We start from the raw sequence: 15,441 nt of genomic DNA, 5'->3' as shown, positions 1-15,441 counted from the left end.
TGACAGTGGGCTGGGAAGTTGGCAAGTTGCACAAGATAGAGGTTGAAGTTCAGTCTCTGTTAGAGAAAAAATAACTACCGTGAGCTAGAGAAACATTACTTCAATGCTAGGCTACTCGGGGGAAGACAACAAAAACTCTAACAAACACTTAATAATATTTTATATTCTCATCTGTATGTTTGATCATTGCACATGTTCTTCTCTACATAGGGAGTACTGACTGGCTAGCATGCTTAGAGCACACACGTGTGTGTCGGTGCTATGTCGTCTCTCAGACAAGTTTGTGCTTCAATGGGTCAACATCGACAGGAAGATAGGATGTGTCCAACCTGCAGTGGGTAAGAAAGTGATAGATTAAAGTGATGCTACAAAGGTTTTATTTACTTTTAAGCCAGAAGTTTTGAAAGTAGCGCTCAAGAGCCAAAAAGGGTTCCAAAAATTGTGCACAATTGTGTACACGTCACATACATGTAACTGCCTACATAAAGGAAACACTTGAGTAAATGACGGATACAAAGTATATTGAAAGCAAGAGCTTCCACACAGGCGTGGTTCCTGAGTTAATTAAGCCATTCAAACATCCCATCATTCTTATGTAACCGGTGCTGTACTGCACCTCTGCGTTGTGTGTGATCGATTGAGACTAAAGACATGGACTTCGGAGATCAGGTTGTTTTAATATATCAGAATTCTCTCTCACATTTGTAGAGCACAAATATGTTCTGCCAATCGTCACCTCTTTTCTACAACAGACGCACAATACAAATGACTGGGATCAGTCGAGAAGCTAGCCATCGTTCACACATACAATAGCTAGCTAGTAACCACATGTTGAGTTCAGAATGTTAATATCATCCTAAAAAGTACAATTACAATTGCATCATCAATACCATACACTTATGAGTAAACTCTAAATATACAACATTATTCATGAACAAAACACTGTGTGTCATGACTTTGTGCATAAAGGAATCTAACTTTTCTGAAGACGACAGAAAAAGTGTGCCTACCTCTCCTAGTGCATCAAAATGATTTCAGCAGGGCAAAACTTAAATATGCGTTCCCCTATTCCCAGGATGCAGGCATGCACAGTAATAAATCAACATGCTATATTAATATCTGAACCTGGTGAAATTCACAAAGTATTTGAACAACTTACACTTAGGGTCATGTATATAAAAAGGGTAGCGCTATCTGGAATCCTTGGGATGTCCTTATCCTAACCATAACCCTTACCATTTTAAATTTCAACTTCAATGGGGTAGGGAAATCCCAAGGATTCTGGATAGCAAGGACCCAATAAAAATGCCCAGTTGCCCATTATTTTGGCTACCATGGCTAGAAGAAGAGATCTCAGTGACTTTGAAAGAGGGGTCTCAAAGGAGCATAGGGGGCTTAAAGGGTGAGTGTCTCAGTCACCAGATCTCAACCCAATTTAACACTCATGGGAGATTCTGGAACAGTGTCTGAGACAGCATTTTCCAACACCAAATGATGGAATTTCTTATGGAAGAATGGTGTCGCATCCCTCCAATAGAGTTCCAGACACTAGTAGAATCTATGTCAAGGCGCATTGAAGCTGTTCTGGCAGCTTTGGTGGCTCGTGGTGACCCAAAGCCCCCAACTTTATGTTGGCGTTTCCTTTATTTTGGCAGTTACCAGGACATGTATATCACATCATTGTTCTCGAGTCCTGTAACGTGTGCATAAAGAGAGTAAAAACAAAACTGTTATGTGCACGTGCTCTTTGGTGTGCACTGAGCAGACTTGGGCCCGCCAAGCAACCTCATTGGGCAATACTGGGCTGATCTGATCCCGCCTCCCACTTTTAGTTTGCAACCTCATTGGGCATCATTCCACCTGCCAATCAATTGTCCATCACTAGCATAAAGGTAGGGTCGGTATCTTCTGGCCAATTTGGAACGGGCATGTGTTTTCTTCAAGGGGCTGATTGTTGACAGAATTTGACTGAGTTTTCTTGAATTTTGGGCTGTGGTAACTATTGGTAACCAACTAAGATCTGGTGCCGGAGCAAGATATGGGTCGGAAAACTCAAATTTGACCTTTATCCACACTGCTCCATTGAGAAGATTTATATACTGCTAGTTTTCCCGGAAAACGGCCCTTTTTGCCCTCATGCTTGCAAGCAGTAGCCACCGTGGCCATTTTGGAATGGCAGTGTCAGCATATCAGCTCCTTTGTTGTTCAACGCGACTCGCCATTCCATTATGGCTGCTGTGGCTACTGGTATCTATCATGAGGACGAAAAAGGCAGTTTTATGGGAAAACTAGCAGTATTTCAGTCTTCTTGATGGAGCAGTGTGGATAAAGGTAACATTTGGAGTACAGTGGCATATCCCATCCCTGCATTGAGGTAGGTTTTCCGACCCATATCTCACGTCGGCTCCATGGTGTCTTAATGTAACCATGATTGCATTCCGACCTCAGTGCAGCTCAGTGTAAACAAGCGTAATGGTAGCGACGGCATCTTCTGGCAAGTTCCAAATCCAGAAACTATAGAAATGTGATGTATGCTCTCTGTACAATTTGTGGAATGATATCCTAATATTACATTTTTATTCTCAAAATTAGAAACATGGTAGACTAAATTATTAACAGTTTTATCGTTTTTTCAAGCTGCCTTCCCCGGGCGAGAAAGCCAAAGTTTTTCCAGCGAGCAGGAGTCACCTGTCAATTTGATCATGCGATTACAGATAATCCTGAATGATGAGTGAGAAAGTTACAGGTGGTCAAAGATCATACCCAAGACATGCTAACCTCCCCTGTTATTAGTAATGGTGAGAGGTTAGCATGTCTTAGGGGTATGATCTTTGACCACCCGCAACTTTCTCACTCATCATTATTCACAATTCATACAGGATTATCCGTAATCATGGGAGTATCCACATTCATTTAGAAGTGTTACATAAACACTGTATATTCTATTCTTATTTACAATAAAAGTGACTCCAAAATGACACAAATTATTTATCATTGGGCACAACATAATCTGAAACGCAACCAAAACGAACTACAAATGCACACATCAAGTTTGTAGAGTCAAGCTTGATGTAGGCATCGTGTGCTAGCAATATGCGACCAAATACTTTTCACTACTCTAATACACTTTGGACAAATGCACTTACATACTTATAACACCTTCAAATGGGGGGACTAGATGTACTGTCTCCTCATAGGAAACATTTGATCACAAATCCAAAATGGTGGAGTATGGAGCCGAATTAAACGTTTTAGCTCCACTGTCCAAATAAGTAGAGGAATGTATGTATGAATTTGTGGATATCCATCATCCATTTTGCATGATGATGTGTTATGTCCTCCAATTCGCATGATATGTTACGAATTCCAATATGTAGAATTTGAAAATGCGCGTTCACTAAGTATTGCGTGCCTTTCTCCGACAGGAGAAGATTACAGATGGTGTATTATGAGCTGTACATTGACACGTCAAGTCCAAAAAGGAAGGTTTAAAAAATACTGACATAGTTTTCTTTCTCCGTTCATTCACTTTAAAAGACGTCATATCCCTCTGGAAGCTCTGAAAGCACATTACATTGACCAAACTTTTGTCCTTGTCAATACAGATGACGTTGACACCAACCCCCTTTGATGAAAGATGAAAATGTGAACACTACAAAATAAGAAAACGTAGAAAAAACGAAACAGTCCTAACTGGTGCAAAACACAGAGACAGGAACAATTAGCCACAAAATACCTAAAGAATATGGCTGCCTAAATATGTTTCCCAATCAGAGACAACGATAAACACCTGCCTCTGATTGAGAACCACTCCAGGCAACCATAGACTTACCTAGAACACTCAACTCAACCCAACCCCTGATGGGTAGCTCGAGACTGATGGGTAGCTCGAGACTGATGGGTAGCTCGAGACTGATGGGTAGCTCAGGACTAAGAGACAGCTCAGGCAGGTTGACAGCTCAGGCAGGTTGACAGCTCAGGCAGGTTGACGGCTCAGGCAGGTTGACGGCTCTGGCGGATCCTGGCTGACTGGCGGATCCTGGCTGACTGGCGGCTCTGGCAGATCCTGGCTGACTGGCGGCAGACTCTGGCGGCTCTGGACAGACGGGAGACTCTGGCGGCTCTGGACAGACGGGAGACTCTGGCGGCTCTGGACAGACGGGAGACTCTGGCGGCTCTGGACAGACGGGAGACTCTGGCGGCTCTGGACAGACGGGAGACTCTGGCGGCTCTGGACAGACGGGAGACTCTGGCGGCTCTGGACAGACGGGAGACTCTGGCGGCTCTGGAGAGGAGGGAGGCTCTGCCGGCGCTGGACAGGCGAGGCGCACTGTAGGCCTGGTGCGTGGTGCCGGCACTGGCGGTACTGGGCCGAGGACACGCACCTCAGGGCGAGTGCGGGGAGCTGCCACCGGAGGGCTGATGCGTGGAGGTGGTACTAGATAGACCGGACCGTGCAGGCGCACTGGAGCTCTTGAGCACAGAGCCTGCCCAACCTTACCTGGTTGAATGCTCCCAGTCGCCCTGCCAGTGCTGCGAGGTGGAATAGCCCGTACTGGGCCGTGCAGGCAAACCGGGGATACCACGCGCAAGGCTGGTGCCATTTACGCCGGCCCAATGAGACGCACTGGAGACCAGATGCGTAGAGCCGGCTTCATGGCACTTGGCTCGATGCCCACTCTAGCCCGGCCGATACGAGGAGCTGGTATGTACCGCACCGGGCTATGCACCCGCACTGGGGACACCGTGCGCTCCACAGCATAACACAGTGCCTGCCCGGTCTCTCTTGCCCCCCGGTAAGCACAGGAAGTTGGCGCAGGTCTCCTACCTGGCTTTGCCATACTCCCTGTGTGCCTCCCCTCCAAGAAATTTTGGGGGCTGACTCTCGGGCTTCCATCCACGCCGCAGTGCTGCCTCCTCATACCAGCGCCTCTCTGCCTTCGCTGCCTCCAGCTCTTCTTTGGGGCGGTGATATTCTCCTGGCTGTGCCCAGGGTCCTTTACCGTCCAATTCGTCCTCCCATGTCCATTCCTCTTTGCGCTGCTCCTGCTGCACCTTGGGGCGGCTACACTCCCCTGGCTTTGCCCAGTTTCCTCTCCCGTCGAGGATTTCCTCCCATGTCCAAGAGTCTTGATTCTTCGGCCGCTGTTGCCCGTTACCACGCCGCTTGGTCCTGTTGTGGTGGGTGATTCTGTAACGGTTTTCTTCCTGGGAAGGAGCGGAGGACCAAAATGCAGCATGGTTATTTTAATGAAAGATGAAAACGTGAACACTATACACAATAAGAAAACGTGGAAAAACCGAAACAGTCCTAACTGGTGCAAAACACAGAGACAGGAACCATCACCCACAAAATACCTAAAGAATATGGCTGCCTAAATATGTTTCCCAATCAGAGACAACAATAAACACCTGCCTCTGATTGAGAACCACTCCAGGCAACCATAGACTTACCTAGAACACTCAACTGAACACAACCCCATAGACTACAAAACCCCTAGACAAAACAAGACACATAAATCACCCATGTCACACCCTGGCCTAACCAACATAATAAAGAAAACACAGAATACTAAGGCCAGGGCGTGACAGATGTTCTATGTGACTATCTTTCTTTTACCTTGACTTTCCCACATTTTCCATTTACTGAAACACCTGTGTCTCACCAGGGCTATGAAGCAGCCACAGTCTACCTCCTTATATCTTGTCCTATTAAATTGCACCTAAATTACATGAAGTGCAAAATCCCTTGTTTGATCCCATGTTGTTTCGGTGTGCTTCTTAGGCCAAGTGAGATGGAAGACATGTAGACCAGCTCCCTTTTTGACAGCCAAGCCCAACCGCGCCCTCCTAGATGAGCCGATTACCCTAGAGGGACGTCACCTCCCCCCTCACTCACCTATTACGGTGCGTGCCCGGATGCATAACGAGGACGGTGACCTGTGGGAAGCATTTTCTCACTACAACACAGATGGGAGGGGTGTTGTCAACTGTGAGTCACGTGACCGAGCTACAGTATGCAGGGACTGGGAATCTGATAGCAAATTGTTTTATTTGAACTATCATACTCTCCTCTCAGACTATCTCACCCTCTCTTCATTCTCCCTCACCTAACTCTCTTCTCCTCACAGTGACTAGGGATGAGTCAGTAGGGGGTTCCTATGTGGGCTGTGAGCCCATGGGACTATTCTGGGCCCTGCAGCCTGCACCTGGAGAGAGAGAGGGTCTGAGGTGGGAACAGGGATAATAATTAACAAATCATGCAAAGCCATGGACACATTGAATATGATTCAGAGACACATGCTTTTGATCAACAAAGTCAATCAACACAAAATATATTTTTTAAAGGGATAGTTAATAAAGAATAATACAATTTTTTATATATATATATATATATATATATATAGGTCCAGGAGGGATTGGATACAGTCTTTGTTTTGTATGCAAAGCCCATGATAGTGACAGTTTCATCTGTGTATTTTCTCACAGGCTGCGGAAGAAAAACGTTGAGACTCCGTACTCTGTACAGTTGTCCTTATTAGAGGGTCACATTCCGGTTCCATCCAGTCATGGTTCCAACAAGGAGCAGCGACAGAGAGGGGAACAGGAGCTGGCTGCAGTGACTGTGGAACGCTGGTACATGGCACCAGGGGTCCGGAGAACAGAGATCCGGCAGAACAGAGTAGTGGGGACCTTGTTCTTACCCCCAGGTTTTAAAAAAAATTATACATATCAAATCATGTTTAGAATCTTCGATTATAGCACGATATATATTACAGAGTGTCTTTACATAAAGTACTATGACTGAGACTTTATTCCAATACTCAGGGTATTTGGTGTTTTCTGTTGCCTCCATAGGTCCAGGTCCATTCCCAGCCATTGTGGACCTATGGGGTATGGGCGGGGGGCTGATAGAGTACCGCTCAGCCTTGTTTGCTTCCCGAGGCTTTGCCAGTCTCTCCCTTGCCTACTTTGGCCATAAAGACATCCCTGGTCCACTCAACACTATCAATGTTGGAGATGCCTACTTCAAGGTAATAAGGTGGTAGTGCTATGTTTCAAAGTACCAAGGTGATTCACCCCTGTATGTACCTAACATTCTGGCACCTGAGCAAAACTTTATTTTCTCCTTGTTTTCTCTGTGGGCATTGACAGACTGCGTTACAGTTTCTCCAGGACCACCCCCAGGTGTGTGGGGACAGGATGGGGGTCATGGGCCTCTCGTTCGGGGTCTACCTGGCTCTGCGAATTGCCACTCAAATTGATTTCAATGTAAGTCTGGCCATACAACCCCCTGAAGTGGTCATCTGAATTATTGTTTACTAGTCATCAAACAACTATTAGCCTTGGAAATATGAAATCATGTTTATACGCCTTGTGTTGTGATCAAGAACTGTTATGTCTGATGTAGCCTGAGGTGGAATGACCAGCATTTGGGCAAATAAGAAAGTAAAGACTAAAGGCTATATTCAAATATGAAAGGCCTATTAGTATGATGAGTAATATGAGTCTCCTTGTAGGACTGCATCTGGTTTGAAATACCTGGTATTCCCATTCACTAATGTTTTCTCCCTCAGCCCAGGTGTGTGATCGGAGTGAATGGTCCAATAGGAAGTTTCAACAAATTCTCGGACAGCGACGGCATGACAGAAAGCTTTGAAGGGTTAGTTACCATGCAAACATAACAGAAATAAGGTTTGAGAATGAGAGTGTGCCTGAAAAGATGACTTGACAGAAACTAAATTAGGCCATTCTCAATCTATTGTGTTATTGCTTAAATAGGGATGCTGCTCTTTTCTTATCCCACCCACTGTTATATTATGTTATAGGAATCAGACGCACTGGAGTTACGATGAAGAGGGCTACGTCAGTTTCAGAGAAGTGACCACGCCCAACAACATTCCACCTGAGAACAAAGCAAATGTACGACCCTGAGTGACCCTCTCAAATATTGATAGGGTCAATAACCCCCTCCAGCCAGCTGCACAGAATTGTAAAAAAAAAAAACATGTTTTCAAGCAGAACATATTTTATTTTGAGAATCGGTGTGAGGAGTACTTGTGCATCTTTTGTGGCAATTAATGTAGAATTTGATTCAGAGGGTTACCGGTACATTAGCCTCATCAAGGCTTCCCTAATTGGAAAGGAGGCGTGACAACAACTTGATTTGGAGGTATTGCTACACAAGACTACCTGTACATCTACAAAGATATCATCTATCTGTGCAGGTTGAAAACCTGTGCTGCCCCCTACTGTACATTGTGGGTGAAGACGACTTGAGCTGTGCAGCTATTGAGAACGCAGATGAGGTAGGCCTACTTCATGGGATTTCCTTACCATTAAACTACAATATGGCATACTATGGCAGTATATACAGTTATGGCCAAATATATTGGTACCCTTGCACATTTCTTAAATAAGTCCTTATTTCTACTAAAATAACTTTTAAATTTAATTTTTTTTTTAAAGTGGGTCACCATTACATTGTTATTGTATTTTCAACATTTCAGAACCACTTTTATTTTTGTAAACTTAGGTTTGCAATTTTAATTGAGAAAATAAAGGCAAATGGTATGGGCTTAATTATTGGCAACCCAGACCTAGTACTTGGTTGCACAGCCTTTGGCCAAGATGCAGACAAATGCTTCTTGTAGCCATCATTGAGCTTTGTGCACCTTTCTACTGACAATTTGGGGCCACTTTTGAGTATAAAACTTCCATATTTGAGGGGTGCCCTCCACCAACTGCTGTTTTCTGAACTCTTCTGCAGAACAGTCCTTCTTAACCATTCCTGGATGCTTTTTGATGTGTGTTTGGGGTCTTTGTCCTGCTGGAAGAACCACAACCTTCAATGATGCCTTGTGCACGTTCAAGGCCTCCAGTACTAGAGGCAGCAAAGCAACTCCACAGCATTATCAAACCTGCCCCATATTTGATTGTAGGGAGGGTGTTCTTCTCATTGAATGCTTCATTTGGTCATCAGTAAACACAGCGCTGATTTGTATTGCCAAAGCGCTCTAATTTTGTTTCAATTCAACACTTCCACCAGAATTTAGGTTTATTTTGCATGCAGTTATCTTGGCCAAAGGCTATGCAACCACTAGCTCCTGGGTGCCAATAATTTTCTCCATGCCATGTTTTTATTTTCTTTACAACAATAAATGTGGTTCTGCAATGTTGAAAATCCAATAACAAGGTGTGACATCTAAATGTTTTGTTTTTTTAATTTCAACTGATTTTAGAAGAAATTGGGAATTATTTTTTTAAAGTACAAGGGTGCCAATATATTTGGCCACAAATGTGTGCTAGTCATAGCTGCTGAGAGTAATAACTTTTTCAATGTCGAAGTCAAAAGCCGTGACCAGTTGAATGAACAGATATTTCCTTGGTTTTCAGATTGAGAAGAAGATTAAAGATGCTGGTAGATCCCACCTGTTCACCCGCCTGTCATACCCCGGTGCTGGTCACCTGATTGAGCCGCCCTACACCCCCAATGCCCGAGCCTCCATGTGGACCACACAACCCAAGAAATGTGGGTGGTCCTCTCCTACCATACACACCTTCACCTCTCTTTCATATTTAGTTTGTCATGCAGTTATGACCTTGTTTTCAGTGATATATTTTTTTACAAATAGTCATGATTGTATCCTAAAATGATAATCATACTTTGAAAGATTTGTCTTGAAGAACATTTATCAGTCCTTTATTCTTGATTTATATATCCACTTACAAGCACTAACATATGTATTCAAATTTAAAGGGTTTCCAAATAAGGGTATTTGACAAAATGGTAATAGACATTATAAATAACATGCAGTATCTCAGAAATGAGAGAACAACATTATGATTTGTATTTTCAGGTTATTTTCCATGCTGTCCTGTTGTTTTTCCATATAGTGATCACTCTCTGGGGAGGGCACCTGGCACCCCACGCTGCCGCCCAAGAGGACGCCTGGAAGAGGACCCTGGAATTTATGGAACGCCATCTAATGGGAAAGGAAGACAAATAGCCTTTTGACCACTTTGGGATAGAATGGTCCATCTCATATGCATCACTCCTCAATGCAAGACTCAAAACTCACCCAACTTTCCAAATTCAAGTGGACTCAATGTTTTCTTTCACTATTTTCACCATACAGATTCTTATGTAAGTGTCTATGTATTGTTGTCATTGATTTGTTTGATTTTTATAAACACAACTATTATACCATAATAAAATCAATGTAATGTAAACAAAGTTGCTTTATCATCATTACATCATCTTTATGTGAGAGGGTTACACAGTATGCATGTGTGTTTTGCTGGTCACACACAGACACTCGCTGAAGTCTTCCCCTTTACATTGTGTCACTAACGGCGGTGATCCGTGCTGAAGAGATCATGGCACGTTGATGTCACCATGGCGATCAGAGCGATAAACTCTTGGAAGTCGATCTCCAGGTCTCCGTTCTGGTCCAGGTCTGCAAACAGCTCATCCAGAGTCTCTTTCTCTTGGATATTCTTAAGAGACAAGAACAGTCAACTGTGAAGAGTAATCTGTGTCTGATTAAAACTTGTGTCAGGTTATTGAGTTGAAAATGTCCTATGGGCCCATACATGCTTATAACAAGTAATAAAGCATTCACCTGCAGGCTTTAAGTAAAGTATAATCATATAATACTCATCTAAATCATTTACAATCAGCAGTTTAATATAATTCATTATTGTATCATTTTTTAATTCCTACAGAAGGCTAAAAAACGATTCCTATTTTTCTAATTGGATGTAGGCCAGTGGTATAACACCATGATGACACACTCCAGCTGAATTTAAATGATAGAGGGTGTTGTCATATGTAGTAATATACTCAGAGGACAGACATATGGGCTGTCCCAAATGGCATCCTATTCCCTATTATAGTGCACTACACTTGTCCAGGGCCTGTACTGCTCTGGTCAAAAGTAGTGCACTATATAGGGAATACACTCTTAGAAAAAAGGTTATTCGGCTGTCCCCATATGATAACTTTTTTGGTTCCAGTTAGAAAGAACCCTTTTGGGTTCCATGTAGAACCCTCAGTGGAAAGGGTTCTACATGGAACCCAAAAGGGTAATTTATAACCTGGAACCAAAAAGGGTTCTTCAAAGGGCTATCCTAGACCTAGATGGTGACAGTCAAAGAATTATTTTAGATTCTAGATAGCACCTTTTTTCCTAAGAGGGTAGGGTTCCATTTGGGATACACACAGAGAGTGCCTCACAATTATGAAGTGACTCATCTCATTATTGACAAGATCTTTGAGCTCTGCCTTCTTCAACTTGCACTTGTGGCCCGAGTATTTATGGAACACATGGATGATGGCGATCATGGCACTCTCTAGCTCTGACATGTTCTGCTCAGTTCTCTGTCAGGAACACAGAACCATATAATTACATATAGAACATTCCAGGCACAGAACAGACACAGCAAGCATAAATCACCTTTCAAATCTATGTTTAAAAGGCCCAGTGCATTCAAAAATGTTTATTTTTCTGTGTTTTATAGGAACACCTTCCTAATATTGAGTTGCACCCCGTTTTGCTCTAAGAACAGCCTCAATTCGTCAGGGCATGGACTCTACAAGGTGTCGAAAGCATTCCTCATGTTGACTCCAATGCTTCCTGCAGTTGTGTCAAGTTGCCTGTATATCCTTTGGGTGGGGGACCATTCTTGATACACATGGGAAACTGTTGAGCGTGAAAACCCCAGCAGCGTTGCAGTTCTTGACACACTCAAACCGGTGTGCTTGGCACCTACTACCATACCCCGTTCAAAGGCACTTAAATCTTTTGTCTTGCCCATTCACCCTCAAATGGCACATATGCATAATCCATGTACCAATTGTCTCAAGGCTTAAAAATCCTTCTTTAACCTGTCTCCACCCCTTAATCTACAGTGATTGAAGTGACCACTAAGAGGTTGAAATAAAAAAGTGAAATTGTGAAAATTATGACAATGCACTTTTAGTGTAAGAGCTGTTTGAAAAGACTGCCTGAAATTTCTACCTGTTTTGGTGGGATGGAGTTTTGGCCTGCCTGGTGATATTACCAGGCAGTAAATTAGTTAATAGACCAAAACGAAAGAGCGTTCCAAACCTCTCTGCCAATAACAGCTAGTTTTCAGTTTTCCACTCCCAACTCAGACCACTCCCAGACAGTCCTAGATAAATTCTTGCTTGAGAATTGCTCTTTGATATTTTTGTTTCTCTTTGACCATTTAATTGAAAACAAACACAGTAAGGAGCTTAGTTGTTACCCAGAAATGGTTTGATATTGAGATAAAAAAATAGCTGCATTGGACCTTTAAATTACTTTGTATGTTCAGAGTTTTGGTTGATACAATTACTGTAGGCTACCCATATACACAAATATATATATATATATATATATATATATATGTCAATATTATTGAAGTAAATTGGAATTAATAGGAAAGTATTTGAATTGCCAAGTTTTTTTTACTAGTTTCGTAGACACTCCCTATAAGATTAGTAACATCGCCAGTCTTATGAGGCATATTTAGAACTGTATAGTATTATAGGCTATGATTTAATTGTACGTGCTTTCATATTGCTCATCGCTCCTTAGCTAAACTCAATGCTCAAATAGGTCTACATTGTGTTTGCCTTATCGTCTTATAAATGGGAAAAAAAAGTTAATTCAGATCAACTGACCATAGATTGACAAGATGTAAAATACAAAATTACATTGATAACTACAGAAAGACACTTGAGGCGTGGGACAATACAACACCAAAATGATTTTCCTCAACTAACTACACAAACAATTTCACACAAATGCAATAATTACTGGTCAATTATTTGCTTTATTATATTACCTGCATTTGAAGACAGAACCCAACCGTCTTTCGCTGTATTGTGAGGCTTGGTAGGCTAACGACAAACTGATGCTCTAAGCCTGAGACACTCCTTGATTGCGTCCCAAATGACATCATATTCCCTTTATAGTGCACTTTTTTGACCTAGGTCCAGAGGGCTCTGGTCAAAAGTGGTGCACTATATACAGTTCCTTCAGAAAGTATTCACAGCCCTTGACTTTTTCCACTTTTTTTATGTTACAGCTTGAAATTAAAATGGATTACATTGAGATTTTGTGTCACAGGCCTACACACAATACTCCATAATGTCAAAGTGGAATTATGTTTTTTAGACATTTTTTTTTATTAATTACAAATGAAACGCTGAAATGTCTTGAGTCAATAAGTATTCAACCCCTTTGTTATGGCAAGCCTAAATAAGTTCAGGAGTATACATTTGCTTAACAAGTCATATAATAAGTTGTATGGACTTATTCTGTGTGCAATTATAATGTTTAACTTTATTTTTGAATGACTACTTCATCTCTGTAACCCACACATACAATTATATGTAAGGTCCCTCAGTCGAGCAGTGAATTTCAAATACAGATTCAACCACAAAGACCAGAGAAGTCATCCAATGCCTCGCAAAGAAGGGGACCTATTGGTAGATTTAAAAAATAAAATAAGACATTGAATATCCTTTTGAGCATGGTGAAATCATTAATTACACTTTGGATGGTGTATCAATACACCCAGTCATTACAAAGATACAGGCATCCTTCCTAACTCAGATGCCAGAGAGGAAGGAAACCACTTAGGTGACTTTAAAGCAGTTATAGAGTTTAATGGCTGTGATAGGAGAAAACTGAAGATGGATCAACAACATTGTAGTTACTCCACAATACTAATCTAATTGACAGATTGAAAAGGGGGATGCCTGTGCAGAATAATAAATATTTGAAAACCTGCATCCTGTTTTGCAACAAGGCACTAAAGTAATACTGCAACAAATGTGGCAAAGCAATTAACTTTTTATCCTGAATACAAAGTATTATGTTCGGGGCAAATCCAATACAACACATTACTGAGTACAACTCTCCATATTTTCAAGCATAGTGGTGGCTACATCATGTTATGGGTATGCTTGTAATCGTTAAGGCCAGGGGTGTTTTTCAGGATAAAAAATACATGGGGTATAGCTAAGCATAGGCATAATCCTAGAGGAAAACCTGATTCAGACTGCTTTCCACCAGACACTGGGAGATTAATTCACCTTTCAGCAGGACAATAACCTAAAACACAAGGCCAGATCTACACTGGAGTTGCTTACCAAGAAGACAGTGAATGTTCATGAGTGGCAGAGTTTCAGTTTTGACTTAAATCTACTTGAAAATCTATGGCAAGACATGAAAATTGTTGTCTAGCAATGATCAACAACCAAATTGACAGAGCTTGAAGAATTTTAAAAGAATAATCAGCAAATGTTGCACAATCCAGGTGTGGAAAGCTCTTAGAGACCTACCTAAAAATGCTCACAGCTGTAATCGCTGCCAAAAGTATGTATTAGTGTTTATTAAAAAAAGATGCTTTACAACTGTTATCATTTTTCTTCCACTTTAACATTACACAGTATTGGGTGTAAGATCGTTGACAATTATTTACAATTAAATCAATTTTAATCCCACTTTGTAACAAAACAAAATGTGGAAGAAGTCATGGGATGTGAATATTTTTTCTGAAGGCACTGTAGGGAATAAGTCATTGTCCAGTGGTTGTGTTTTTCAGCCTTGTCTCTCAGTGCTCTGAACAGCTAAACTGTATTGATCAGTCCCATGAAAGCTCCTATCAGTCAGCCAGATAGTGGTTATGTCCCAAACGACACCCCATTCTCTTTATAGTGCACTACTTGCATGGCCTTTGGTCATATAGGTCCTGGTCAAAAGTATTGCACTGTAAAGGGAATAGCTTGCTATTCTCCATGCAGGCCTACTACAGTAATGATTGATGTATGCAGTATGATAATGGATGCTTCTGGTGGTAATAGAGACAATAGGGCGCCACTAAAGCCATTTCCTCTTCAATTGCGTCACTTACTGGGATTCTCTTACTGCTGTGTTCATATCAAATGACAAATGCACATATGATTAGATTTGTTTAGGTCACAGCTGCCTTGGATTGAGTATATATAATTGATGTGCCGATGTGGAGAAGAATAGGCTTTTATTCAACACTTTAAATGCTGTGTTGCATAGCTGTCTTCTCCGTTCACCTTTCTATGTAAAGATAAATGTATTGAGGGATGTAGAATAGTTTTTAATTGAAAATAATTCATAGGCCTACTTAATAGGGCGTAGGGTCAAGGTCTAGAACTGGTGCATTTCAAGTTGTCACATTGTAGCTAAACTAACGTAGCACGTGTAGACATATTGCAGCAAGATCATACGACTTTACACACTAGTAGGCAGGCTACAGTACTACATTATTCTAACCTCCGCCCACGTCGGCTGCGATGGAAAAGCCTTCGCCAGCTCAGTGGAAAATCACCTCCGTCCGCCCTTCCGATACGCAAAAACATCCGCACCGACGTAATCAAACAAGAACAGG

General features: G+C 42.0%; 2 protein-coding genes across 5 annotated transcripts; one reads left to right on the top strand and one right to left on the bottom strand.

Moving 5' to 3' along the window:
* The first annotated feature begins 12 nt into the window (after positions 1-12).
* Positions 13-10,246, top strand: LOC112215843 (acyl-coenzyme A thioesterase 1). 3 transcript variants are annotated; one of them, XM_042298401.1, is made up of 11 exons: positions 13-338; positions 5,786-5,992; positions 6,132-6,231; positions 6,490-6,710; positions 6,859-7,034; positions 7,156-7,272; positions 7,578-7,663; positions 7,830-7,923; positions 8,229-8,309; positions 9,397-9,532; positions 9,861-10,246. In XM_042298401.1, the coding sequence occupies exons 1-11, from the start codon at positions 230-232 to the stop codon at positions 10,016-10,018; spliced, it is 1,485 nt and encodes a 494-aa protein (XP_042154335.1). In that variant the 5' UTR covers positions 13-229; the 3' UTR covers positions 10,019-10,246. The 3 variants fall into 3 exon arrangements, with proteins under 3 accessions (XP_042154335.1, XP_024231042.1, XP_042154339.1); XM_024375274.2 differs by having other exon boundaries at positions 16-338; positions 9,898-10,244; XM_042298405.1 differs by lacking the exon at positions 13-338 and adding an exon at positions 2,204-2,374 and having other exon boundaries at positions 9,861-10,245.
* Positions 9,857-15,433, bottom strand: LOC112215865 (protein S100-B). Of its 2 annotated transcripts, none has more exons than XM_024375308.2 (4): positions 15,327-15,433; positions 11,240-11,383; positions 10,342-10,500; positions 9,857-9,986 (listed from the first exon to the last, which is right to left on the bottom strand). In XM_024375308.2, exons 2-3 carry the CDS (start codon positions 11,366-11,368, stop codon positions 10,351-10,353), a joined length of 279 nt encoding a protein of 92 aa, XP_024231076.1. In that variant the 5' UTR covers positions 11,369-11,383; positions 15,327-15,433; the 3' UTR covers positions 9,857-9,986; positions 10,342-10,350. The 2 variants fall into 2 exon arrangements, with proteins under 2 accessions (XP_024231076.1, XP_024231085.1); XM_024375317.2 differs by having other exon boundaries at positions 9,884-9,986; positions 10,314-10,500.
* Positions 15,434-15,441: the final 8 nt, after the last annotated feature.

The sequence above is a fragment of the Oncorhynchus tshawytscha genome, linkage group LG02, assembly GCF_018296145.1.
Source record: "Oncorhynchus tshawytscha isolate Ot180627B linkage group LG02, Otsh_v2.0, whole genome shotgun sequence".
NCBI classification, from domain to species: domain Eukaryota; kingdom Metazoa; phylum Chordata; class Actinopteri; order Salmoniformes; family Salmonidae; genus Oncorhynchus; species Oncorhynchus tshawytscha.
Note: the sequence above shows the minus strand (reverse complement) of the source record. Positions and strands in the feature narration are given on the sequence as shown.

What these genes read in the sequence shown, in the direction of transcription:
- LOC112215843 (XM_042298401.1), top strand. Translation starts at nt 230, where the DNA reads ATGCTTAGAGCACACACGTGTGTGTCGGTGCTATGTCGTCTCTCAGAC. An exon ending in GGAGAGAGAGAGGGTCTGAG is followed by an intron (nt 6,232 to 6,489) that starts GTGGGAACAGGG and finishes ATTTTCTCACAG; the next exon opens with GCTGCGGAAGAAAAACGTTG. An exon ending in TTGGAGATGCCTACTTCAAG is followed by an intron (nt 7,035 to 7,155) that starts GTAATAAGGTGG and finishes GGGCATTGACAG; the next exon opens with ACTGCGTTACAGTTTCTCCA.
- LOC112215865 (XM_024375308.2), bottom strand. Translation starts at nt 11,368, where the DNA reads ATGTCAGAGCTAGAGAGTGCCATGATCGCCATCATCCATGTGTTCCAT. An exon ending in AGATGAGTCACTTCATAATT is followed by an intron (nt 10,501 to 11,239) that starts GTGAGGCACTCT and finishes TTGTCTCTTAAG; the next exon opens with AATATCCAAGAGAAAGAGAC.